Source organism: Hoplias malabaricus, chromosome 6, assembly GCF_029633855.1.
Source record: "Hoplias malabaricus isolate fHopMal1 chromosome 6, fHopMal1.hap1, whole genome shotgun sequence".
In the NCBI taxonomy this organism is placed as follows: domain Eukaryota; kingdom Metazoa; phylum Chordata; class Actinopteri; order Characiformes; family Erythrinidae; genus Hoplias; species Hoplias malabaricus.
Window position 1 is genome coordinate 29,931,036 of NC_089805.1, and position 28,000 is coordinate 29,959,035.

General features: G+C 38.8%; 1 protein-coding gene across 1 annotated transcript; it reads left to right on the top strand.

The window, feature by feature from the left end:
* The first annotated feature begins 242 nt into the window (after positions 1-242).
* On the top strand, positions 243-27,990 carry nup153 (nucleoporin 153). The gene is made up of 21 exons (XM_066674628.1): positions 243-416; positions 10,056-10,266; positions 10,889-11,173; positions 11,327-11,460; positions 12,364-12,609; positions 12,874-12,918; positions 13,013-13,066; positions 13,601-13,732; positions 15,217-15,269; positions 15,405-15,525; positions 15,940-16,092; positions 18,958-19,056; positions 19,230-19,311; positions 20,412-20,513; positions 20,626-21,219; positions 21,357-21,557; positions 21,864-22,781; positions 24,559-24,891; positions 25,027-25,290; positions 25,496-25,673; positions 25,787-27,990. The coding sequence occupies exons 1-21, from the start codon at positions 339-341 to the stop codon at positions 25,875-25,877; spliced, it is 4,374 nt and encodes a 1,457-aa protein (XP_066530725.1). The 5' UTR covers positions 243-338; the 3' UTR covers positions 25,878-27,990.
* Positions 27,991-28,000: the final 10 nt, after the last annotated feature.

Here is a 28,000-nt window from a genome sequence, read left to right on the forward strand (position 1 = left end):
TTATAGATCATTCAACACTGGGAGTGTGACCAGAAGTGGAGCGTCGTATTGGAATATAGTGTTTTCAACGCTGTGGTAGTTAGTGAACGTGTTGAATGTATGAGTACTTTATTACAAGATATATCTCTCAGCACTGCGGCGGTAGTGGGTTAGTGTCGAGTGTCCTTAGAGTTGTAAAGCAGTATTATATAAAAGTACACTACCCTCCGGGCCATGACGGTCAGTGAGTGTGTGTGGAGTGTGAGCGCTTATGTGGAGCTGTAAGTAGTGCTATATTAGAGTATAGCGCTCACAGCGCTGCGGCGGTCAGTCGACAGCATACGCTCCTTAGCTCAGCCATGGCGGCCACAGGAGGAGGGAAAATCAGAACAAGGAGATATCACATCGCATCTAAACCGTACGCTAAAGGCAAACAGGTAAATGAAACACCAATTCCCTCGGAACTAACCGAGTTCTTTGAAGTCCACACGAACTTAAGACGCGTCCTTTCGCGGCTGGTTTTGTGTTGCTCTCCAGAGACATTTCGCGGCCTGCGCACTTAGCGGTTTGTCGAGGCCTGAGTCTTTAGTTCAGTGTTTATGGAGAAAGTTAACGGCTCTGTCAGCTCTTCGCAATCGCTCTCTGGCGACTGAGGGAACGGCGTGGCGAGGAAGAAAAAGTGGCATCGAAAACTATGTATCTCGGTGATTTACGTTCAATTGGTCATCGTTAACACAACGAAATGTTAGGTTGCTAACGGCTAGCGGTTAGCTTGTCTACACTGGTTGCTAACGGTTAGCTTCGTCAAAGTAAGATAACACCGTATCAAATGTGTTAACATTAACAAATTGGAGTAACCACAAACAGGGCCTTATTTAAATTAAAACTAAACCATTAGCTATCTTTACATTGTATACTCCTGAATGTCACGAAAGAAATATATAAAACGTATACGTATTATCTAACTATTCCAGCTTGTATAAGGATAAAACTATCTTGATAACTGCTCTGTAGAACTAACGTTATTTCCTGAGAATGTGCTTTCTTTGCATTTGGAAAGCCCCTACTCAGTTTCTGATAATATTTTATACCGACAACAAATATCTAACCTTTGGTTGAACATAATTTGTTTGGGCTCCAGAAACAGCTAATTTCTCAAACCACGTTTGAGAATCAATAGCGTTTTCAAGTAAATCCCATGCTATCGCTATGTTCAGATTAAACCCCCTTATTTGTTTTGTTTTGAAAATAGCAAGACGTTGCTATTTCGATATTTAAACATTGTTCATCTTAATGGGTTTATTTAATATGGGAATCGCAGACTTTGTGTTAATGTGTGCTTTGTACTTTATTTGAATGTTTCTCTTGCACAAGAAAAAGAGAAACGTAGTTAGCTAGGATGATTTTTTCTTTTTACGTTTGGGAGCGATTTGGAGCAGGGCTTATATCGGCTAGAACAGGCACTGTTTAAATTGAAGTAGTCTTACATCGAGTGTCTTCGGGGTGTTTAATTTCACCGTGTTGTTTCGTGCAGTGGTTTGAGGCTGATTTCCCCGCTCTCCGCGCTGGTCTCCGGTTGGACGGCGGCCAGGGCCCGCACATGGACAGAGAACTCAACACAGACATATAGCATTAGCACAGCTAGATACCGTTAGCACTTTGTAGTCGACCATGTTGACTGGCTCTTTCTCTCTGTACCGCAGAGGAAAGAGAGCTGAGATTCTCTGAAGTTACACTCGTTAGCTTATTATTCGAGTTTCCGCTCTACTTCTAAGGATTGTGTTTGCCGCTGCATATGAGAACTGTAAATGTGTGGAACGGAAAATTCGAAAAGGAAAATAATGCATTTCAAAGCTGAGGAAAACGAGCACATTCGCGCTTTGGTTTTCTTTTCAGTTTGACCAGAAAAGGGAGGTCTTGTATGTGCGTGTTATGGCGTGTTCCTCGGGGAACAGTGAGTTGATCCAGCTAAACATTAGCCTGCTGTCTGAGGTCCTGCGAAACGCATGTGGTCTCCTGCCAGCATGTGCCACACGGAAATTCACTCTGTGAGCTGCACTCGACACAGTTTTAAGTTCATTTATCGACTGTAATGTTACACTAATCCATAAACTGTCGTGTTCCCTCTGTGCTGTAGACTGACATTTATCTCGGTAGTTGCGTTAAATTTTATTTAAGCGCGTTGCAAGTTAAATGTGATTCTTTTATTGTGGATGTTCCTGTCTTTAATTATAAGGTTTAAACATTAAGATTGTATAGATTTGTCCATCCACGATAACATACAGTTAAATACAAACACACCATATCCTGGTCTACATATAATGTTAATATATAAACATGTTTTTTGGTTTCGAAATGTAGCTACCCTTAACTCCCCATATGTGCCTTCCATCTGTATAGATTAAGCTACAAAAATGGTCATAGAAAACCTCACTATTTATTATATATTTCAGCCCAGGAGAGCCAATCAGAAGAACAACTATTTACGTATATATTAGAAAATTATCTCAAGCAGCCTACTTAATTCTTGGCGATAAATGTAGGTGGGAAAATGATGTTAAAATGTATTTGCAGATAATAGCACCACAACATAAATAGAATTCAAAGGGAAAAATATATTTAACAAAAATGCAGGATTATTTTTTATATTTTATTTGTTGCAGTCCATAAAATGTGTATTAGATGAATAATAGTTTCTGTCCCTTGGCTGTCAACTACCACTGTTTGATTCAAAATTAAAACATTGGATTTGATGCTGAATATTTCAAGCTGTAAAGATTTCAGAATGGTATCTTACACTTAATTTAGGTTGGTGTTTTTCTAACAGAAATATTTAGCTGTCACTTCCTAATGTATACGTATAGTGTAATTTGTGGTTTAATGTGGAGGTATACACCTGTAGTGTTCTCATACTGTACTAACCCCTACAGTTTTAAGTAGTATACAGTGACCTTGTGCCACCATGTATACTGTTTTCATGAAGTGAATTATGTTGTAACACAGCATTTTTGTTAATAGGTGAGTAGTGTGACCCTTTGCAGTGCCCCAGAGTATAAATTCCTGTTAATGGAGAAACAATCAGTCTTTTGTACCTATAATTGTGTGAATATGCAGGATTTTTTTTATGGCGACCGCAAATTATTTCTGTGATCATTATTCAGATATTTATAACATGATTGTGTGCTGGGCTTGAAGTAATTACCCCTTGCACTTTAAATCCTATAATGTTTGTTGGTTGTTCAAAAGGAAATAAGGCCTTAAAGGTTCTCTTATGAATGAGAACAGTACATATTTAGAGTGGAATTTTTACATTTAATTTCATTATATTTAATAATGATTATTTAATTAATTTACTTGTAAGCTATTTTTGATGATTTTGTTTTGAGCAAAAATTAAATTTGTACATTATAATTAAAAGTAGAAAATTTGAAACATAGCAGGGCAGTACGACGTAATGCGTGACACACAGATCTATATGATCAAATGTTTATCCATAGGTTGCAGCTGACATCACAGTTTAGAGTAGCTGCCGTATCGGGCACTTACACATTACTCAAACACACAATTCCAAAAAAATAAATAAATAGTTATTATTTTAATTATTATTTTTTTCAATGCGTTTAGACATTTAGATGTTAAAATGAAATAAATATTTGCATGGACCCTGACCCCTTTATCCGCTTCAAGTTTGTAAACAGAGCTTTGTTCGTCAGTATCATTCGGTAGAGGAGCTTGGGTTGCATCCCAAAGTAACGCCGTACTCCCTGCATAGTACTTGTCACAGATGTTAAAACTAATAATACAGACTGTTATTAGGCACTAATCCAACAGGGAAACTTTTAATTAACTAAAAATTATTTATTATAAACACATTACAAGTGCACAAGCCATCTCTCACTGATAAGTCACATGTTCAAACAAGGAGAATTGTGACATCAGTTGTAATAAGCACTACAAAAAAATATGAATTATTAAATTATAAGTCAAACCAGAGGAATCGTTTAGGCAGACACAAATGATAAATCATCCTCCAAAGTGGTATTATACCCTTATATAGCAAGGATCAGATTATTTTCCATGTAAACAGCCTAAAATGAGACAAAATGTGGCTTGTGTCTGTAATTTCTTACTGAATCTTGCATATGATCTGTGTATGAATAACTTACTCAGATTCAGTCAGAAGAGGAAAATAATTTGTCTGACCATTGTCTGATAATGATGATTATGATCCTAATTAGTCCATTACATCCTAAGATGAAAGTGTTAATGTGGCTAACGTTTTGGGTGCATTTTTCTCCTCAATATTGCTATGCTGTGGGGTCTTTTATGCCTCCTGACACAGAGGTGGTGGGCATCTGTGTGTTATAAGACTTTCCCCAGTGAAGTCAGAAAGTTGTGTATGAGAGAAATTAATCATCTTTTTGCAGTAGAGCTACTCTCTGAAACTAGATAATCAATTTCCAATAAGGCGTCCATGCCAAAAAAAAGGTCACGGGGCTACAACTCATGGATACAAAGATTGCATGTAAAGACATACAGGCCTAGTTTAATGGCTGTGCCCTCTTAATATGATTTATTATGGAAAATACCTTTCCCCATCTTCTGTGAATTCTTAATTTCTTCAGAATTCTAATAAAATACATATGCCAGAACAGGCAACAAACATTGTCTTTATTATTTGAAAACCTTCTTCAAATCGGTCTACAATTTTGCAGGAGTTTAGTGCTGTAGGGCTTTTTGTGAAGTGTTTGAGTTCAGACAACTTCGGACTTTCCATTTCACACCCTTTAGTTAAAATCTGTCTAACTTTTTATTTATTTATTTATTTTTGACGGCATTGACACAGTGAAACCTATTAGCATGCATTTCTTATTATATGCCAGAAGGAATTAATATCAAAGATGCTGTAGATTACAAGTTGTTTAAACCAGTAGTTTTCAACCCTCATCTTGGAGTAGTCCTATGTTTGCTCTAAATGATGAGCTGACTCAGGTGTATTAGAACAAGAAAAATCCCCTAAATATTTAGCAAGTAGGTATTTCATATTTTATACTGGTTCCTAAATGTCTTGCTCAGTTGGGGAGATATTTTTTCCAGTTGTCACTTCTTGCTAAATAAAATTAGCTTCCCCTATAGTCTGGCAAACACTGCTAGGTTTATGTCTGCATTACTTCAGCATCTAGACTAGGGCTGTGCCATATCGTATCATTTGCAACAATATCGTCATATTGTTTTAGACAATTAAAAAAAATATATCAATATCATGATATTCTGACTTGTTTGCACAATGACTCAGCACAGCAACTACTTTGTTTTTTATTTAATTATTTACTGAGAAGCTTTAAGGTTAGGTTTGTATAATTGTTTCCTTTTGCTGTTTATACACACACACTGCATTTTATGTACTTTGGTTGTGTGGTAGATTTCTTTTCTATATTTTATGCAAAATCAGAATCTTAGTAAATTACTGTTTATAAAATAAGCAAATGTTGACTGATTTCTTGTTTCACTTATGTTTGATTATTTATAACTCTTACATTTGTAGTAAAATTACTTTTTAATAAATTATCTATATTAAATTATATATATAAAAATATTTCATTTAATATAAATATATCATTTGTGTTCCATTAGTGTGTTCTTGAAATTATAAGTGTTTTTCAGTGTGTTGTTTATATCGCCAAAAATTGTTATTGCCAAAACACACTGAAATATTGTGATATAATTTTAGGGTCATATCACCCACCCCTAATCCAGACCATGGTGCTCCATGGGGGAACAAAAGACCAAGAGCATGCTTATTGCCTCCTGTCCCATGGCCCCTTTCAGTAGAGAACTGCTGCTCACTCAAATTCATTCACTTCATAGGCCTCGAGGTTGCATTGGGTCTGTAAAAAGTTAGCGATTTGAAGCCTCAGGGGAAGCATAGTAAGCTAGCAGGGCAGCTTTTGTTACTGGGTGTGGTTTAGGATGTCATCTTTAGGTTGTACTGATTTGTAGGCCCTCTATACATAAACAAAAGACAAATAAAATGTGTTTTTCAACAAAAGCTGTAATTAATTTTACTGTGATGTTCATAGCTAGATTCTATCTCTTTTCTCTTCGTGTGTTAGCTGTGGAGTGTAAATGTTGGACTTTTTAACTGTACATTGCTGAGGCATTAAACAACACAAACTGCTATTTTGTGTATCTTTATATAACTTCAGAAAATATTTCCCCATTTGCTAATTCTCCAATTAGTTTGAGCACTTGAAACAAGTGTAATGTGTTTACAAAGTCCCAGTGTCAGTAAATGAATTAAAATAAAACCATCTTAGTCCAGTATGCTAGGCTTTCTCGTTCTCTGCTTATGGCAGAGAAAAGACATCTGTCAGGGTTTTCTTTAATTTTTTTTAGTCAACAGAGAATGAGTGATTGAAAATGAGTGATTGAAACGTGATGAGCATATTCCTCTATTTATGCTACATAGGTGGGTAATATTGGCTTATTTTTGCTGCTTTCTATTACTTACAGGTGCATCTCAATACATTAGAATATCATCAGAAGTTATACAGTATTTCAGTTATTCAGTTCAAAAAGTGAAACTTGTATATAGATGCATTAGAAACAGTGATATGTTTCAAGTGTTTGTTTTTTTTAATGTTGAATATGGATTACAGCCAATGAAAACCCAAAAGTCATTATCTCAGAAAATTAGAATATTCAGCACAAAACCTAAGCCTCTAAAAATGGTCCCTTAGTCTGGTATAGTAGGCTACACCAATGTGGGGAAGACTGCTGACTTGACAGATCTCATTGACACCACCTTGCTTTGTCCAAGCATATTAATTGAAAGTTCAGCGGAAGGAAAATGTGTGGTAAAAAGGTGCACAATAAACAGCAATGACCACAGCCTTGAAAGGATTGTCAAGAAAAGGCCATAAACATTTTTATTGGAGATTCACAAGGAGTGGACTGCTGCTTGAGTCAGTGCTTCAAGAGCTGGCACACACAGATGTATCCAGGACATGTCCTACAACTGTCGCATTTCTTGTGTCAAGACACCGATGACACAGAGACAATGCCACAAACGTCTTACCTGGGCCGAGGAGAAAAAGACTGGACTGTTGCTCAGTGTCCAAAGTCTTGTTTTCAGATGAAAGTAAATTTCGCATTTCATTTGGAAATCAAGGTCCCAGAGTCTGAAGGAAGAGTGGAGAGGCACACAATCCAAGCGGCTTGAGTCTAGTGTGAAGTTTCTACAATCAGTGATGGTTTGGGGAGCCATGTCATCTGCTGGTGTTGGTCAGTGTAGAGCACTTCATGCTTCTCTCTGCTGACAGGCTTTATGGAGATGCAGATTTCATTTTTCAGTACTTCCTGTCCTCACTGACAAACATACCAATGCCTGGTTTAATAACATCCGTGTCACTGTGCTTGATTGGCCAGCAAACTCACCTGACCTAAACTCTATAGAGTTTTATTGAGATGAACCTGTAAGTTGGAAGTGTCTCCAAATATTTGGGAGATGGCTAACTGCATTACTGAAAATGCTACAAAACTAAACAACTTTGATTACAAATGAGTTTCTGTGGTAGTTCAGGCAGTGAATAAAAACTTAGACAAGTCATACTTCAGCCACATTGATTAGTAGTTTTTCTCCTCAAACATACTGCACCACCTCAAGACGCAGAGCTTCTGAATGTAAACAAACCAGAGAGAAATATTTCCTCACAATCGTAGACATCCCCATTAAAAACATTCATTTTATGTAAAGCAAGTTATAAAACCTCAGAGGTGTAATCGAGGCTCACTGTGGTTAGGGATGCACCGATCCGACTTTTTCAGTTCCGATACATTGCTTATTGATATCCTATACCATTTATTGAATAAAAAAAAAACACATTATCCAACCTTATGGGAGAGATTGATGCATAAAAATTGACTTAAAGTTTACTAACGAAAATAAAAAAAAAATTTAACAAATTAACACACATACTGAAATGCTATTTGTCACTGAAATTATCAGTTGTGCAGGACCTTTTTAGTTTGACCAGAGTCAAAATTCTTAAAATAGATGAAAATAAATATAATGCGTCAGCCAAAATGGAAATAAGTAACTTTGTTTTATCAAACACAAACAGTAATCAATCTTATTTTTAAATATTTAGTGAACAGAAATCCAAAATAAATCCTAGCAACTGGACCTGAGAATAAACAAAGACCTTGGTCATATAAAATCAGTAATCAAACACTGTAAGCATGCAAATAATTAATAATACATTTTAATTTATTTACAGCTTTTCAAAAACCTAAAGTGCTTACAATAATAATACACAGTACAAAGAACATCAAAACACATAGCAAAACCACACAAAAATAAAGTGAAAGTGAATAGTGTCCAGTGTTAGCAAACCGCTGTCCGCAAGCAGTGGCAAAATGTGACAAACTCCCTCAGTCAATATAACCACAGCCAACAGCAAGGAGAGTAGAACATGAATCGCAGAAAATTACAGCAGGTTTCTCCAATCAATAGTCCCAGCTGAGAGAAATGGCAAAGAGAGGCAGGAAGTTGCAGAAGTAGCATCAGAGATAGCAAACAGCTAACCCCCAAGCCAACAACAGAGAAACCAGTCCACTCAGGTCCCCACACAGACAAACATAAATTAAACACAATAACTGAACAAAAAACAAGGCACAAGTGAGACAGTGGCAGTCACCAGACAGATGCCAGCGTGCTCTGATCCGGCACTGACATCAGACAAAGACTTTTAGTGCAATTCAAAATATCGGTCTCATGGATCTGCCTATTTATCCGATACCTGATCCAGCTAATTTTGTTAATATTGGAACCAATATCCGTCCCTAGCTGTGGTTTCCTAATTTTGGTGTGCACACCCTGGTCTCAGTTACTGTGTGTCAGGTATAAACCTAGTTTAAAATTTCTGGAATGATCCTTGGATGATTGGAGGTGTAAATATTCCTGCCTGACATTTGTGTCCAGGGAGCCAAGCAAGGACAGCACCTGCATAGGTACAGGAAAAACATGGGATCTGCTTGATTTTTTAAAGCTGGCTCTAAAATGTTGCAAAAATACAAAAGAATGGATCTTTAACCATTGAGCAAATCATTGCTCAGTTAAAAAACCTGTATTATCCCCAAACATGCTAAAATTCTCTGTGCAGAGCTCTGTCTGTTAAATCTAATAGCAGCCATTTACACATGCTGGTTCTACAGGCCTAACACTATTTTGCATTGAAATAAGTAACTGACTGATCAGTAGCATAATAATTTAGCAAACAGTTACCCATTATCTCTGCTTAACAGGTTGTAATTGGCCGTTTGAACCCTTTTTTAATTGCTTTGAATTAAGGTAGAGTCATGTTAGATGACACTTTCAGCATCTTTCAGGCATTATGCACATTTAATGCATTTTCAAGTGCAGTTTTACATGTTTGTTGTACATAATATTTTGAGGATATGAACACATTGAATCTGGCTTTTTACAGAAAAACGTGTTTTGTGAACAATTTACACATTAGTTTTGCTAGTGCTGGGCGATATGAGCGCAAATCAATTTTGCCATGATTACTATTAATGAATGAATGATTTTGTTTTTGTAGTTTTGACTCTCATGGTTCAGTGACGAGGCTTGTACTGTAAATATGCTCCAGTGTTAAATATGGGATATTTTTCTGATTTTGCTTCAAGCTTCTTGTTCTTGTTTTTTGAGCACCATTGTCTTAATTATAGTCAAAACACAGCGTGTCCAAACCACAGATGCATGAGTCGCTTTGTCACCCTCCATGGTTGCTTAGGTTGCATCCAAGCTCCAAGTGGCACATAGGGGCAGAATCACGTGACTACAGCTTGGTAGTGTGGTTTTAAAGGGACAATACAAGAACACTCAAAGGGGACACAACAGAATAAAATAATTGATATAAGCAATATAGACAAAATTATGTCCATTGAGTTTACAATGTGGAAGATTTCTAGTTTTTGCTATTGCATTAAACCATTATTACTATTGTGTCAGTTGTCAGTAAAATTTTGTGTTATGCTATATGAAGCTAATCATTGTGTCTATTTTTCTGCAGCAACCAGGTCTGATCAGTCGAGTGACAGACACAGTAAAAAGCATCGTCCCCTCCTGGCTACAGAAGTACTTCAACAATGGAGAGTTAACTGATGGTGGAGAAACCAAAGTAGAGGTGGAGCAGAATAACATAGCCCCTCCTCCCAATGGCAATGAGGAAAATGCACTCAGAGATGGGCACAGTTCCCCTGAACCTAGTACCAGTAATGCAGGTAAGAATGTTTTCTGCAACCCCTGGTAAAAATGATGGAATTGACACATTTATGTATTCAATCAGAATGCTTCAGTAGTTTTATAAACCTTGAGTTTTCTATCCAGATTCTTTAACTATTCATATATTCTTTTCATAATTTTCCCATTATTTACTTGCCTCAAATTTCTGATAAAGAAGACTGCCACATTCCATATTTGATTTAATTCTAAGTTTTATAATTTTTTTTCAATTATTTCAGTCGGAAACTTTCTTGTTTTGTTTCAGTTAACTAAATCCCAACAGTTAAAGGTCTTTAAGCACTCGTTATTCAGTACAGGCTAATTTGCATTTGTAGGTGCAGGGCTATATATATTTTTAATTGCAAATTAAAGGGGCAGTCAAATGTATATAATTTTTTTTCCTTCTTCCTTCAGCTTAATCTGGGGTGAAAATGTATGCTTTTTTTAATACTTTTATAAGAAGTAGAGAAGCTGGGTGAAAATCTTAATGTAGCGATCCTTGCATTTTTGATGTGATTGTATATCTGAACAGGTTCTTCATGTTTGACTAACACATGTAATACATATGATGACTATTTTCCTATGGATGAATTTAAAAAATTTTCTCCCACACATTTCCAGAACCCTCTACAAGCAGAGCATCACTGAACTTCCAGGATGTTTTGTCTCGACCACCCCTCAATCGCTCCCATTTGCACGTCCCCTCCCAGGATGGCTCCCATGCACTAGGGGGCTCTAACTCTGTCTTCTCCCAACCCTCCACATCCACAGCAACCTTTCTGGCAAGCCCATTTGTAGTAGCCTCCAACTTTTCTCTGGTGAAGGAGATTAAAGACTCCAATTCTCAGCATGAGGATGACAATATCTCTACCACCAGTGGGTTTTCGTCACGTGCATCTGATAAAGGTATGGCATAATTTCCAGACAACTCTTTCCAGCGTTTTAAATTTGGTCTGCAGTAGCCATTTTAAATGCTTGCTGGTGTATTATAGACTGCTCCTTTTCAAGACAATTTTGGCTTGGATAACGCTTAATAAAAAGCTCTTCTACATCCCCTAGATGTACCCACCTCAAAGACTGCACCACTACTCTGGTCCCCAGAGACAGAACGCACACACTCTGGATCTCAGCCAGCCCAAACCAGTCTCAAGAAGCCAGCCTTCAATCTGTCAGTCTTTGGAACTTCCTCATCTGTAAGTGGCCCTAATGGTTTAATACAATTGAATTTAAATGATGAGATGAAAAATTTAGCTAATGCATAAGTGCATTAAATGAACTGTCAAATGGTTGAGCATGGTGACCATATACAATTAAATTATTCATTGCCATGCCAAATGTTTGTTTATGGTGAATTATTATTTGAGGTGTATGTATGTGTATCTATGTATGCATGTTTTTTCTGCCTGGAAATGCAAAGAGATTGTAAGACAGTGTGCTAGAGATGTCATTAACATTTGATCAAATTTGAGCAATTCAATTCCTTTGTTTTTGGGCAAGAGAGGAGAATCTGTGGAGAAACTACAGGCAAAAATAATGGCAAAGAAGCCTTCCAACCTCAGAACAGGAGATAATTGCAAAGAGGACTGGTCCAAAATCCTGGTGGGGACATGCCAAAAGCTTGTTAGCAATTATAAGGACAGTTTGTTTGCCATGATGGCAAATAAGGTCTTTGTCATTGATTACAGAAAAGGGATATGGATAAATCTGAACTTAACAGTTTAGGTAAAAACAATTTCTAGGACTTCTGGAATTTCTGGAACACAACTGACATGTGGGACTGCTGTGGGTTTTTTTTTTTTTGTCGTTGGTGAAACCATGGAAATGAAATGATGCCTTGAGCATAAACACCCACAAGTGACTAGGGAAAAGATGCAAAATTGCAACTGATATGAATATATATTCATTCAAGGCCCTCAAGTGATTTATAGTTACAGCTGCTTACAAGAGGACTAGTTTCTCTGTGAACCTTAAGGAGACCTGGGCAGGTCACGTGGCAATCACATTTTAATATCTTTAAAGAAAGTATTCTATGCAACATGCTTGTATTGTTTGGTGGTCATGAAATCAGTGTTTCTTTTTTATTTTTTTTTCTTTAGTCAGCGATAAACAGTTCTGTGCTGAACTCCAGTCAGCTGGGTGAATCACCTTTCTACCCAGGGAAAACAACATATGGTGGTGCTGCAGCTGCAAGAACAGCTCGTGCACGGCCTGGTACCCCTTATCAGGCTCCACTGAGAAGACAGATAAAAGCCAAGCCTGCAGGAGCTCAGCCTTGTGGAGTGACCAGTGCAACAGCAAGACGCATCCTGCAGTCCCTAGAGCGTATGTCCAGCCCTCTTGCTGTAAGTAAATTGGCTCTGTTTCAGTATCTCCTCCAGTTTAGTGTTTACATCTGTTTATTGTACTCATTGGTCTTAGCTTGCCGTGTGGTATAAGTAACATTACATATACATGTTCAAATTATTGTGGATATTTTTAAATGCCGTCCCAGTTCAACTGGGTGTATACACATACATACATACACACACACACCACTTGTGGTAGTTCAAGAAAAAAGCATGTTTTGATAGTACATTAACTTATTCACTCTTTTTTGATGCTTTCAGGATGCAAAAAGAATTCCATCAGCAGTTTCTTCTCCTTTATCCACTGTGAGTAATCTAACTGATAGTTTAAGCTCTGTTCTTCAGTCATTCTTGAATGTTTGTTTTAAAGGGCTCTTCCCTCCCCCCCTCCCAATTCTAGTCTTTGAATCACACCGATCTAGAGCTTACTCCTTTCCAGCCTAAGAAGAAAAAGGTAAGTGTCTCATGTTGCCAAACATTGTGAGGAAAGTGCTTGCATGAGGGAGTAGTGTTGTGTTGTGTTTAGCTAGATTTGTAGAAGTAACTGGACTAGCAGTTAAAAAAAAAAAAAAGGAACACAATATAAGAAAGCGCTATACAATTTTAAAGCAGCTGGCTAATGCTCTGGCAATGAGCAACTAAGCATTTTAACTATGGTGAAAGTTGCCAAGCTCAAGTTGCTAGTTATAGGCAGCTGGAACAGCTGCTTACTATTCCCCAACAATAAATTACTATTCCCCATCAGTAGATACTTTCTAGGAGCTTAAGAACTTTGTCCATTTTGGCATTGTATTCAAAATGTTCTGAATACAGTGCCGTATTTGCCTAATACTGGTCACTGATATTATTTTTTTATTATGTACCAATATTTTCTCAAATGATCACTGTTCTGCTCTGTGTCACAGAAATATTTAAAACACTTAGCATTTTTTGTTAGCTTCCTGTATTTCTGCATATTTCTTGTTTAAGATTATTTATTGCTTGACAGCTGGAGCCTGCTGTTCCACCTGTACAGAAACTGGTAATACCAGCTGCTGCAGCTGTGGTGGGCAACCGGTCTATGTCTTTCCGACCATCACTCACTCCTGGGTCAGTAAGCAGAGTTGTGGAAAAAGACACGGTATGTGCTGCATGTTTTTCTTAAACTATGCCATTTGTTGTCATTTTGTGTAATTTCACCAATCAGACAGGATCATTGTAGCCCCTTTGTATCTTTGGGATGACAGGGAACAACTTGACCACGTTAAATTGTAAAAAGAATCTTTGACAATCCCTTATGTAATTTTAAGTTTGAGATTGGGAAAGCAAGTCCCTTATGATGGCGTGGAAGCCATTGTGGTAGCTCCAGCTCTTTTAAACCTTTTACAAATTAATTAGTATAGTCCCATAAGGGGGATTTAAACCCTGCGTTGGAATATTCAGTGGCATGACTGCCTAAGTATCATCTGTCATTGGGAGACTTTTGTGTTTTGGACCCACAGCATTCTATGGCCTGTGTCCAGGACTGTATCCACTTAAGTGTGACGTAATATGTGACGTTTAGCCATTACAATAATGTACAATAAATTGTTTACTTGGTTTAGGGGATCATTAACAGGAGTATATTAAACGTAAAAAGAAGCAAACGCGTCTTTGGCAACACTGTTTGCACATTTGCAGCTCATTCTGATCTGCGTGGACTGACTGTGCTGCTCTGTCTCTGGGAGCCAAGGAACTGTGGTGAGGGAGAGAGAGAGACACGTGTCTCCCGTTGCTCCATCTCTGGAAGCAGAGGAGCTGCGGCGAGAGACGTGTCTCCCGCTCATGGTCAGTCCCGGTCCTCTAACGAGTTGTGCTATCAATTACCTAATATAAATTAGTTAAGGTTTGTATAGAAAGTAGCTAGATTTGATTCTAGTTTTTCTTTCTTCTCAATTCGCTTGAAAAAAAGTTTTTTTTTTTTTATTTTTATTTACATGTATTAGACTAGGCCTGTAGGTGACAAGATATATCATTTACAAGTATTTCCCATGTACAGTACATGTATTATTCATATCCACATCCGAGTGAAATTTACTTGCGCTAAATCACAGCTTAGGAATTACTCTATTAAAGAAACTGGTAGTATATCACATGTAGTTCCAGCTGAAAAACATTATAGAATGACTGTTTAATGCAAAGGGTGGGTTGTTAACAGCACAGGGAGGGTTTTAAAAGTCCAAATACTCGTTAAATACATAAAAATATCTTTCCTCTAATTCGTGGAAATTAGTTTTTCGCTGGTGGTCTTGGAACGCATCCCCGACGAAAAACGAGGGATCACTGTATACTTATTTAACTTAAAGTACAAAGAAAATATTTCTAATGTCTTGGTAGACCAGCTTAATTTTTTTTTTTAGATATAAAGTTTCCAAAAGTTTGTAATAAGTCATTGTATAACAAACTATTGCATCTTTGTGAGTGGATTTTTTTCACTCATGTTTGCTTGATACAAGACTTACAAGCTACTCACTCCAAGGTTGCTGGTGTCAGATTTTTATTGGATATTACTAAATGTCTCTACCTTTCTAGATTTGGGTGTGTAAATTGAGTGTTTTCTGATTACCCCTTTACCCTCTTTTTTAGTCTGTCAGAAAATCTCTACATACACCAGATTCTGTATTGGCACCTCCAGCAAGGTGAGATCAAGATTGGTATTTTCCATTTTTTGTAATAACATTATTATGAATCACCGAGCAGTGAATTATGTGCACACCTTATATCAGCTTCTGTTTTATGCTTGCAATCTATGAAATTTGTTTGGGTCTCCGCAGCGCGAGTAATCTGTTGCACCCACTGTCCAGCACACCTGCAACAAGCAACGCAGGTGCAGGAGGAGGTAAGATGAAGAGGGAGAGGAGTGTCCGACCTTCATCTAAAAGACCTGAAGATGAAGTAAGTTTCTTTTAAGTTTTACTACTACTGTCAATATTTATAAATAGATTTAACTTTATCTTTGCTCAAGGCAATGAAATGCAGTTAGTATCTACCAAAAGTGCAGCGTATAATATATTTTTGCTTTCCAGTGAGAAACATGTATCATTTTTATGGTGGATTTTTAGTTAACTATATCATTTGAACCCAGCAGCTTTCTTTTACATTGTGTGAATATTTCATGATGACTGGACCAATATAAATGCTCCAGTATTGCTAGGAATAAAATCTTTGTGTTGACATCCATTAACTGTTACTATTTGGAGATTTATGAACAGCAGCAGTATCTAGGATAGTATTAATAATGTACATGCAATGTGTGCAAGCAAGTTTGTGTTGAATGCATAATCTATATTGACTGTTTTATTTGACCAGGTTTCTGAAGTGCCAGATCTACCTGCCATCTCTCTCCCAATAAGTAACTTCACTCTACCTACCTTCAGCTTCTCTTCTCCACCCCCTACCTCCACACTCACCCCCAGCAGTAAAACGTTGACTTGTGTCAATGACAAAACTGTACTTAGCAAGGTAAGACTGAATGCAATAACCTGCTGTATGCCCCTTAAAGAATGACATTTAATGTAGAGTAAATATAATTTTTAATAACTATGTTCAGTTTTCTTGTCTTTAAAAAAAGAAATTATTCTTTTGTTTGTATGTGTATATAAACTTGGTTCAAAAAGTAAGGACATTTTGTGTAGAAATTTGTTTGGCAAATTTTTTTCTTATTTCTTTGTTGTAACAATGCTTCTTGGCAATAAGCCTTATACTATTGGAAAGCCTGTTAATTTCCCTTTTAAATGGTGCCACATTTAGTAACGAAAAATGTATTTCTGGAATAAGCAGTAGAGCTGAGTATGTGGGTTGTGCCCATGAAAAATTTGCCAAATCCTCTCTGCCAAAGCCAAATAGCTTATTCTGCTATTGACTCGTTTGGTGGACTGGATGATTGAAGTTGAAAGAAACAAGACATATTGGCAAATTAACAATTCATTAATTTAACAAACAGGAGCGTCAGTAGTGTGTGGAAGAACCATACACAGCCTGGCACCACCTCCTCATGCTCGTCACCAGCCTGGTCACACAATGCTGTGGGATGGCATCCCATTCTTCAACCAGCTTTTGTCACAAGTTAGCCAATGTGGTTGTGTTGGTCACTCTGGCATGAGCAGCACGCCCAAGCTGATACTGCAAGTGTTCAATGGGGTTGAGGTCAGGAGCTGGCAGGCCATTCCATCCTCTCCACTCCCAAATTCTGGAGGTAGTCTCTAATAAACCTCGTTCTGTGGGGGCAAGCTTTTTCATATGGGATTGCCACTGGTTGCAGATTTTCATCCCGATATCTCTCTGCATTGAAATAGCCTCCAGTGATGTCGGGCCTAGTTTTTCCAGTGAGGTAGATGCTGCCCTACACCATCATACTGCCTCCACCAAAAGATGTTACTCTGTCAACGAAGAATGCTATCAGCATAGCATTCTCCACATCATCTTCACACTTTGATTCTACGATCCAACTGCCGTAGGCAGAATCTGGACTCGTGCTTTCACATGTTCAGGTTCCACTGCACGTGTTGCTGACCAGCGCAAATGGGCCTCATGGTGAAGGGCAGTCATGGCAGGCCTCCTGGCAGCCCAATGCGACCGGTAATTCACTGGGTGCAGTCTGTTCCGGATTGTCTCGGCAGAGAGCTGTTGGCCAAATCGGCCTGCAAACCTTGACTGCAAATCTGTAGCGGCCTATGGTACCTAAGTGCTGTCACGGTGAGGAAACGATCTTGTTGGGTTGTCATCGTCTTGGGACGCCACATCACGACCTGTCTCTGACATCCCGTGTTTTATGGAATTTGGCCTTCAATTTGGAGATTGGAAATGTACCGTGTGAAGTTCACATGGAACTGGTGGCACTGAGCATGCATTAATGGTGCCAGTGGGGCTAGGGTACAGCCTTAGTCACCAGGGAGGCCAGGTGGGTCTGGGACACCAGACTTCACGGTTGTGCCTTCTGGAGGTCTCATGGGCTTAATCCAGCGAAACACCAACAAGAGGAGGTGCCTACCTGATGACCCTTGTGAAGAGCTAGTGATACAGTGGGTGGTTTGTGTACTCATGGGCTGGGTTCAATGAGTAAACATAGTTGTTAAGGACAGCAGGTTGCTGATAAGACCATAAATGGCCACAGCAACCTTAGTAGGATTCAACAGGAATTTTGTGGCTGCAAGTAGGAAGAGTGTGAAGGGCCCTATGTGAAGCTCTAATGGATTGGCATAGGATATTTTAAATCTTGTCTATGATTATAATTGCCAAGGAGCATTGTTACAGAAAATACATAGTCTACCAAACACATTTTCTGACTTTCTGTCTTTTAGGAAAAAAAAAATAAATAAATAAAAATATATCCATCAGTGGCGGATGCTGGTTTTTCAAGGAGGGGAAGCTCTATTTCGGCCTACATCTTAGTGTTGGTTTATTTATACATATATTCTACCCTCCTTTTCCTTTTCAAGAAAATGATCTGTGACCCTGTCGTACCAACAAGGCGTCTTTTCCAGGGACTTGACTAGTGTCCTCTCAATGGCTTCTTAAACGGCCTTGGCCCATGTGAAGTGTGTCCGCCTGTGAGTGCTTTGTGACGGTGGAAGGGCTCAGCAGCACAGGCTGGTCAGAAAGAGTGATAGAAGTCAGTCTCCAATAACAAGCAGCTACAAAAAACCCCACCAGAAATAGAAGCTCGGTTTGTCACTAGTCGATTTTAACAAAGAAAATGCCGCTAAGAGGATCCAGAAAGTTTCCGGTTCATCTCAGAACAGAATGAAAATGTAATGCTCCCACGGGTCTTTACCCCAAAGGATCGCTGATTCGCTCATTTCGCTGTCAATCAAAAAGGGATTCAGCCTCAGACAGATCATCCAATCATCATGCAGAAGCTGAGCATCCGGGCCAGCCGAGGCCAGCCCACTGCCCCATAGACCCCCAGAGATGCTGAGCGTCCGATGGGCGGGACAAAGCCCAGCATTTATCCAATGGCTCGTCTTGTTTCGCTGCTTCGCTATTGAGCTCTTTCGACGCTCAGCGTCCACACTTTTTAAAACACTGTCAAGCTGTGGGAATGACTGAGAGGAAAGCCGCGTCTTTACCAGTGATAACAAACTGATTCTGAACAAAAGTTGAGCGCGTTGTAGTGCATATTTATTCAATGACATGTACACACAACAGTATATATTTGATAATTTATTTTTTGATATTTTAGGGGAAGCTGAGCTTCCCTTGCAGTCTTAGAGCAATCGACTCTCTTTTTTTTTTTTTTTTATATATATATATATACATACACACACACACACACACACAGTGTCTGAAATAATTACATACTATGTTTATTTATTTTTTTAAATACAGGAAGCAAATCCAGTGTCCCCAGCTCCTGATGTCCCCTTTACTTTCTCTTCTCCTATTGTCAAGGCAACAGCTGCCAGTCCACCATCTTTTTCTCCATCTGTAAGTCTACATTTACCATTTTCTTTGTGAAAAAGTCATAATAGTGAGCTATGTAGATAGATAGATGATGTTCAGCATAAAAGAGACACTCATGCATTTAACATGCTAATAAGCAGAAAAATAATCTCCAATGAATGAAATACACACTTAGTTGTTACTCTCTTCTTCTGCAGTCGGAATTTACCTTCAGTGCACCCACTCTGAAAACTGTTTCTTCTGTGTCAAATGGGAAATCTGTTCCAACCACAGTTGCAGGTAAGCTAATTGTTTAATTTTTTATTTAATTTAAATAGTGAGCTGAGAGGACACTGCCTCTGGTAGACATGAAGAATTTAACCCTCTGGAGTCAGCACTCCAGCCGGTGGGATAAATCAGAACTTGCGCCAAAACATTAACACAACTCAGGGAGTTTTTGTTTCTTTGACAGTGGGGATGGGATGTCTTACCTGTGTTTAACACCTATCTCATTAATAGTTGTGTGTGAGCCACAGGTATAGGGAAATAGAGTATCAAATCAGATTCATAGCAAAATGGAAGAAAAACTAATTAAAATATCAAAAGGCTGTAAACACCAGTGTGTAAATAACACCCTTGTCTACAGAGTTCAGAGCTCTAAATAAAAATGTAAACAAAAAACAGACATGTATACTTCTCTCACATTGTTGCTGTGTTTGTGCTGAATATTAGCATGTGTAGCTTTTTGGGAACAAACTTTTTTAGGTAGGTGAAATTTGTTAAAATATCAAGGCGTGTCGGATCACCTCCGACGTGGCTGAAAGGCGTCAGACTCCAGAGGGTTAAAATAACACCTGGTTTCTGGTACTAAAGCATCTAATGGCGCTTTTCCAATGCGTGGGATCGACTTGGCTTGGCTTGCTTTTTAGCTTGCCGCTTTTTACTAGCAGAGCTCTCCCGTGAAGTGTTTTTCTTGTTGCATGTGCTTGTTTCGTGAGCTGTCAGCCCAGTGAGGTGTTAGATCTCTTCAAAACGTCTCAAGATAGTATTACGAGCTGCTACGTCAGTCGGATAAAATTAAACATGAAACCTACTGTAACTTCAGAGATTTTACAAGCAGCGGGTTTGTGGTGGAGCTCTATATTTTGTGGTGATTGACAGGTCTCTGTAGGGTTTACATGCCACAATTTAGTACCTGCTCAACTTGGCTGGAATACAGTGTAGGTTCCATGCATTGGAAAAGTACCATGCATAATGTATATTCATTTATCATTTCTATTCTGCTCACAATTTAAACTAAAGAGACCACAGAATTGGTTTGTTGAGTGCACGTTTATTGCTATTATTATTCTTACATTTTTTTCTCCTCTTCATCTGACTGACTGCAAAATGTGTTACAGTAAAAGCAGGTACCAGTGAAGGCAAAGAAGACTTTGAAGGACCTTTCAAACCTGCCAAGACCTTGAAGCAAGGCAGTGTTCTGGATATCCTCAGAGGTCCAGGTAGTTATTTCAATTTATTTATTTAATTATGAAGAAAAATGTCAGTATTTGTAAACCTTACCCTTTTAAGGGTCTCATTTTAAGTATTCATAATGTCTGTTCTTATTTCCAGGGTTTGCTTCCAACGCCCAGAATTCCACTGTCTCAGATGAAACTTTGCGGCCTGCCAGTGAGGGCTTGATCTCATCCCCTCCTTCTGGTTTTGGGGAAAAGTTCAAACCTGCACCAGGATCGTGGAACTGTGACAAATGTTTACTGCAGAACAAACCCTCAAACAAAATGTGTATAGCTTGCCAGGCCCCACAGCCCAACACAGAATCATCCTCCAAATTAGACAGTAAACCTGCAAAATCTTCTGCTTCTAGTCTTGCTACATTGTTTGCACCTCCGCCTGGAAGCTGGGAATGTGATACTTGCTTAGTGCAGAACAAACCGGATGTTGTTAAGTGTATAGCTTGTGACACATCAAAACCTGGGACAGGAGTAAAACCTACCCTGACTCTGCCACCTGCATCTGAAGTGTCCATTGTCAGTGTTTCTCCCTCCTCTTCAGCCACAATTTCTACTTCCACATTAACCACATCTGGAACTCTTGGTTTTGGAGACAAGTTTAAGAAGCCAGAGGGGGCATGGGATTGTGATGTCTGCATGGTTCAGAACAAAGCACAGGACATTAAGTGTGTAGCTTGTCAGAGCGCTAAACCAGGTGAGGATACGAGACATTAAAATTTAGAAACAACCTGAAAAAACTCTTGATTATTAAGGAATGCTTGTAGGATAGCAAAGTTTAATAAGAGATTAGATTTTCATTACATGCTAATTGTTCTCTTTTAAAATATACAGGGACTGCAGCTGCAGCACCTTCATCTGCAACACCTTCTACCAAAACAGAGAGTACCACACCCCTGTTAGGATTTGGAGACAAATTTAAGAAGCCTGAAGGAAGCTGGGAGTGTGATGTTTGCATGGTTCAGAATAAGGCTGAAGACAAGCAGTGTGTGGCCTGCCAGTCAGTTAAACCTGGTACAAAAGTAGAATCCAAAGGTAGGTGGCAAGTCACGTTTATACATATTGTGAATTATCTACTATGCATTAAAATTAGATTAAAATTATTTAAATGTATACGTTCACTTAATTTTTTCATTTTATGTTAAGGCCCTTGGATATTGCTTCTATATGTCAAGTTTCACTTGCATTTTAAATGACCTTTTTCATTTTAAATTTGATGTACCAGTTTCCCAAGATAAAACTGTAGTATTAAAATATAGATGTTTAATTGTACGTATTGTTTTATGTTCAAATTCTCTTCATGAAGTCTTCTCAACTAACTCTGTCCATGCTATATTTCAGGTTTTGTTCCATCTTTTGGCACTCAGTCTTCTAATGCAGCGTCAGGCTCATCTAATTTCACATTTGGTACAAGTTCTTCAAATACAAGCTCCAGTGGACTGAAATTTGATGGCACATTTTCCGACTCCAATTTTGGGGGCATTCAAATGAATAGCAGCTCCTCAGACTCCACCTCAAATTCTACAGGCTTCAAATTTGGAGCATCATCTGAAACATCTGGAGGTTTCAAATTCTCAACGGAATCTGCTTCCACAGACACAAATTCCTCAGGAGGATTCAAATTTAGTGGAACTTCTGATGGCTTCAAATTTGGAACAGGCTCTGCTTCTGTGTCAAGTGGAGAGAAAAATAGTGAGTCACAGAATTCCAATGCTGGATTTAAGTTTGGTGGAAACAGCAGTGTCACTAGTTCTGGAGCCACTAGCACATCTACAATAACTTCATCTGGGGGCTTTTCTTTTGGATTGTCAAAACCTGATGAGAAGACAGGGTCAAGTTTATCATTCAGTTTCTCAGCACCCACAGCGAAAACTGAGAAAGATGAAGCTTCAACAGAAGCTGTTTCAACTGCCTCCACAGCAGTGACCAATACCATCCCTGTTTTTGGCAAGCCATCAGTGGTGGAACCTACTGCATCTGTGCCATCATTTGGTGACCAAGCTGCAAAGGAACCTGCTTTGGCAACCTCCAATTTTACATTTTGTAAACCAGATGAGAAGAAAGATATGTCAATGCCCTTAACTGGATTCATGTTCAACGCAACCAAGGAGCCTGAAAAACCAGCACCATCTTTGGGTTTTCCTTTCAACAAACCAGATCCCACAAAAGAATCGTCTAAACCTTCCTTTACGTTTGGAAAACCAGTTGAGCCCACAGAAACCACTAAGCCAGCATTTGGCTTTGGGCAAAATACAACAGGTGAGTCATACACACATGTACAGATGCATCTCAATAACTAAACAAAGTGATCTATTTCAAGCGTTTATTTCTTTTAATGTTGATGATTATACCTTACGGCCAATGAAAACCCAAAAGTCATTATCTCAAAATTAGAATTGTCAACACAACACCTGCAAAGGTTTCCTAAGCCTTTAAAATGGTCTCTTAGGCTGAAATAGTAGGCTACACAAACATGGGGAAGACTGATGGCAGTCATTTGATAAGCTCCACCACATACAGGTGTATCTGAGACATGGGCTACAGCTGTCGCATTTCTTTTGTCAAGCCACTCATGACCCAGAGACAATGCCAGAAGCGTCTTACCTGGACCAAGGAGAAAAAGGCTGTTGCTCAATGGTTCAAATCTTGTTTTCTGGTGAAAGTAAATTTTGCATTTCATTTGGAAATCAAGGTCCCAGAGTCTGTAGGAAGAGTGGAGAGGCACACAATCCAAGCTGCTTGAGGCTTGTTTGACATTTCTACAATCAATGATGGTTTGGGGAGCCATGTTATCTGCTGGTGTTGGTCCACTGTGTTTTATCAAGTTCAAAGTCAGCGCAGCCGTCTACCAGGAAATTGTAGAGCACTTAATGATTCCCTCTGCTAACAAGCTTGATGTGGATTTCATTTTCCTGCAGGACTTGGCAGCTGTCCACACTGCCAAAAGTACCAATACCTGGTTTAATAACCACCATATAGCTTTGCTTAATTGATTAGCAAACTCACTTGACTTAAACTCCATAGAGATTTTATGGGGTGTTGTCAAGAGGAAGATGAGACCCCAGACCCAACAATTCAGCTGGGCTGAAGGCCACTAACAAAGCAACCTGGGCTTCCATGACACTTCAGCAGTGCCACAGGCTGATCATCTCCATGCCATGATGCAGTAATTTATGCAAACTGAGCCTCAACCAAGTATTATATACTGTACATATTTTACAGGATGCATCGTTTCACTTTTCAGTGTGTGTTTCAGTTTTTTCCTCGCTTCTGAAATTTGTGCTTGCTTCAGTTTTAACAGGAAATATGTCAGATTCAAGACCTGGTAGCTGATTACTAGTGATGCCACCATCATCTGAAAATGGTTCATTACTCAAAGCTTCATGACACAGTGCACATTAGTGCTATCAGATGGTAAAACCTTGAAGTGCTTTGTGCACCTGGCTAACAGATGTCACTTTTTACACCTTTTAAAACCTATGCTGTTGTAATTACATTAACACTGTATGTTGGCACTTGTCATGTAATTATTCTGTTAATACATATAAAAATCTAATATTCTTGCACAATCAATTGAGCAGGGCTCAATATGATCTCAAAATCATGGGCTCAAAATTTAATAATACAATTAAATTAAATTGATAATAAAATTGAATTATATCCATTGCCTTTATTTTCACAGGCAAAGCTTGTGGGCCACCTTTGAGGTATTTAACATGACAGAGTTTTGTGTGCATGAATGTGAATGTAGTGAGGGTGATTGAGATGTTTGAGAAGCGAGCACAAATTTCAGAAGCGAGGAACAACAAACGTGGACTGAAAATAAAACGAGTGCAGAGCTTCAGCAAGCCAGCACATTTTTGTTTTTTGCGCTTTCGCATAAAAGACAGTGATCTCACTCCATAGTGGAGCAATAGATCTCCAGAATCTGCTTGGGTGGGCAATTTTGTAGATTTAATTTTTCAAAGTTGTCGGAACTGTGGTTAATGCTTACAATAACTTGTATGGCTGTCTTCAAATCTTATTTCTTACACAGACACATCTGCACCAAAGTCTGCATTTGGCATTATGACCAGTTCATCCAGCACACCTGCCTCCTCTAGCCCTGCTCCAAGCCTCTTTGGAACTCTAAGTAGCTCAACAGTGGCTGCCACCCCTGCTCCATCAAGCACCTTCATCTTTGGCCAGAACTCTTCCTCTGATGCTCCTCCTGCAAAGGCCTTCCTGTTTGGACAGCAACAAGAAAGCCAGACAGCCTCAACAGCCCTTCCAGTTGCCCCTGCTCCAGCCCAGCCATTCCTCTTTGGCTCAGCATCCAATCCCAGCTTCTCTTTTGGAACTGCAGCGGCCTCTACGCCAGCATCTGCTGGTGAGTTTTGAGCTCAGCTTATGCATATTGCATTTTGCCTTATTCTTTTTGGTGTGTGGGGTTTTTTTTTTTTTTTTTTTTTTTTTTTTTTTTTTATTTAAACCCCCAAATAAACAACTAATTTCCATCTTTCAGCTCCTCCACCACCATCTGCTGCTCCATCTCCATTTGTTTTCACCCCTGCCAATTCTTCCGCTGCCTTCGGCTCTGGACAGACACCTTCCTTTGGACAAGGTTCGTCCCAGACCAGTACTCCAGCGTTTGGAACAGCTGCACCCTCGTTCTCTGCAACAGCCTCACCAGCTCCTGCCTTTGGAGCCAAACCCAGTGCTGCACCTGTGTTTGGCCAACAGTCTAACTCCACTGTTTTTGGATCTTCTAGTGCCCCTGCTGGCCAAGGTGAAGAACAATACTATTACTTCACATTGGATACTCTGTAGCATGCACTGGTTTTGATTTTTGCTTTCCTCTGTACTTTCATGTGTGATATGTATCACTTTCAAAAATAATGCACAAGATCTTTTTTTAAAATCTACATTGTGCTGAAGCAAAATCAAATGTTGCAGTAATGCACACACATCTTTCTGTGTTGTCGTTTACCTAGGAGGGTTTCAGTTTGGAGGAGCCAGTGGTTTTGGGACACCAGCTGGAAGCAGTGGTGTGTTTACTTTTGGAGGGTCAGTAAATGCAGCTAATTCTTCATCATCACCAGCGATGTCTGGCCAGCCTGTGGCACCTGGAGGAAGTTTCAACTTCACACAGCCCCCAGCTTTCAATATTGGGTACGGAACATTACTGCCTTTTTATGCCTTAGGAAAAATGTGAAGGAGCACACCCTTATAACAGATATTTCCCAAGTTAAGAACATGTTGAAGTTTTCTCTCTTTCTCTACAGGTCAGCAAAGAGTTCTTTTAGTGCAACACCCACTGGACAACATGCCATTACTGGCCGTAAGATCAAAACTGCTGTTCGTCGTCGGAAGTAAAGCTGGAATTGACATGGGCTGCCTCATCTCTGAACAAACGCTGAAGTATCTAGTATTCTGAACATGGCATTCTGAGGGCTCTTTGTGCAAGGAGATTTAATTTACTGTTGATGATCAGTAGTAGACTGTAAAGCCCTGGTCCATTGACAGAACCTAACAGACTCTAAAATGCAAAATAATACAATCAAGCAAAAACCTTACCACAAGCAGGAAAGGGGTGTGTGTGCGTGTGTGTGTGTGCGTGTATATATATAAATATTTCCAACATCTGCATTGTTGGCAGGATTTGCGCATGAATTTTTGTAAGGAAAAACATGCAAAAAATTTAGGGAATTGAGAAAGTAGGTTTTGCTTGGGCGATCAGGTTAAACTGCGAATGCAGAGATGTGGGCTAGTTGCTGTACGTACAGAGGTGAGTGTTTCATTGAACATGAAGCGTTTGGGTGTTTTTTTTTTTTTTTTTTTTCTTTTTTTTGTTTTTTTTTTGGTGCGCAGATTGATGTGTGTATGTGGTTTCTTTGTACATGCTGAACTGTGTTGGTCTATGTCTGATATGAAAGGCAAATGAATGTGCTTAAGGAAAGGGCAGGGTGGTGTGGGCCGCACCCATGCACTGTGGAGATTTGGTGGGTGAAATTGAAAGTAGCCCCAGAACACTTCTCCAGAGGTCCTCTGTAAAGCTCTAGTTCATCTTGTATTCCCTTTAAGTCTACCCATTCCCCTTCATTCTGGATTTTTCCCCTTCTTATACTCTGCCACCTTTTTGTTCATCATCATTCTCTCTCTCTCTCTCTCTCTCTCTCTCTCTCTCAATTGGCCTTTGAATATTATTAAAATTGTAAATAGTAACTTTTTTTAATCTGTGAAGTTTTTGTGTGTTAAACCAACTTTTTCGTTCAAATTTTGTCTTTTAGAATTTATTATGTAAAGCCCTTATTTCAAAGTTGCCCAAATCCATTTAAAAAATAACCTTAAATGCAAATTGGGGATTCTTTGAAGACTTATAGCTGTATTGGCATTTCTGATCCACTTTTGTTTGGACCAAAAGCAGTGTTGTAAAAAGTGTTAAGTATATATTTTTCTATTTCTTGTTTAAATGGACTAGGGTGACTTTGGATTATAAGGACATCAACTTAATTTTAAAGCCATGATAATTATTACTGGACGAGTGATAAATAAAACCATGGGTAATTGCCATCAATAAAAATATTAAATATTCAAGTGTGTTCATTCTAAGATGTGATTAAAACTGCATTTTTAATGGTCAATGCTAGAAAAAAGCTGGAAAAGTGTATCATTTGTTTGCAGTTAATTTTTTTATGCTTTTGTAATGTACTTTGAAAAAAGTTTTGAAAATGCTAGCAGACAATTCTCACCAAATGGCATACTCTGGACTAGTGTAGCTGGACAAAGGTAGCAACAGTAGGTACACAAATCTTAAATTAGCAACATTTCCTTAAGCTTGTCAGATACCCATTGTGTTTGGGTCCTGGAAAAAATGCAGGTGTTTGTACCCAGCCCTGGCGGTTCCTAAAAACGGTGGACTTCACTGAGGAAGCAGTGAATGGAGGGCTGTTTGCACCCTTTTCAGAATTGTTTACAGGTCAGTTGAGAGGAAAAAAATGCATTCTTCTGCAAAATGGCCACTAAAACAAATGAGACAAGACCAGAATCAACACTGGACTGACTTTTTGATCAAGTTCTATTGAAAGATTTCACAACGGTGAACTGACCATTATCCTAGAAGTGCTCTCCTGGGTCAGTTACTCCCTCCCCTGCTGATGATGGCGAGAGGAATATGTCTTTCTATTCTTTAACACACTTCGTCAAGTAAATTCCTGCTTCGCTCACAGCTGTGTGGCAACTGGTGAACTGAGAGAGTAGATTTTCATGTTCCACCTAAAATGCTGTTGTATACTACATTAAAGCACAAGACTTTTTGTTAGCCAACTTAGTCAGATTTCCTGTTCTTACTTAAAAGGAGCTCTAAATTTAAACCTTTACATGTAACTGAACAACACAGCACAACTCAATGTTTACACATTTAAATAACACGCATTTTTTCACTGCGTTAAATGTAAACCTGATGTTATAGTTTCATATTCAGATTTCCCGTTCCACCT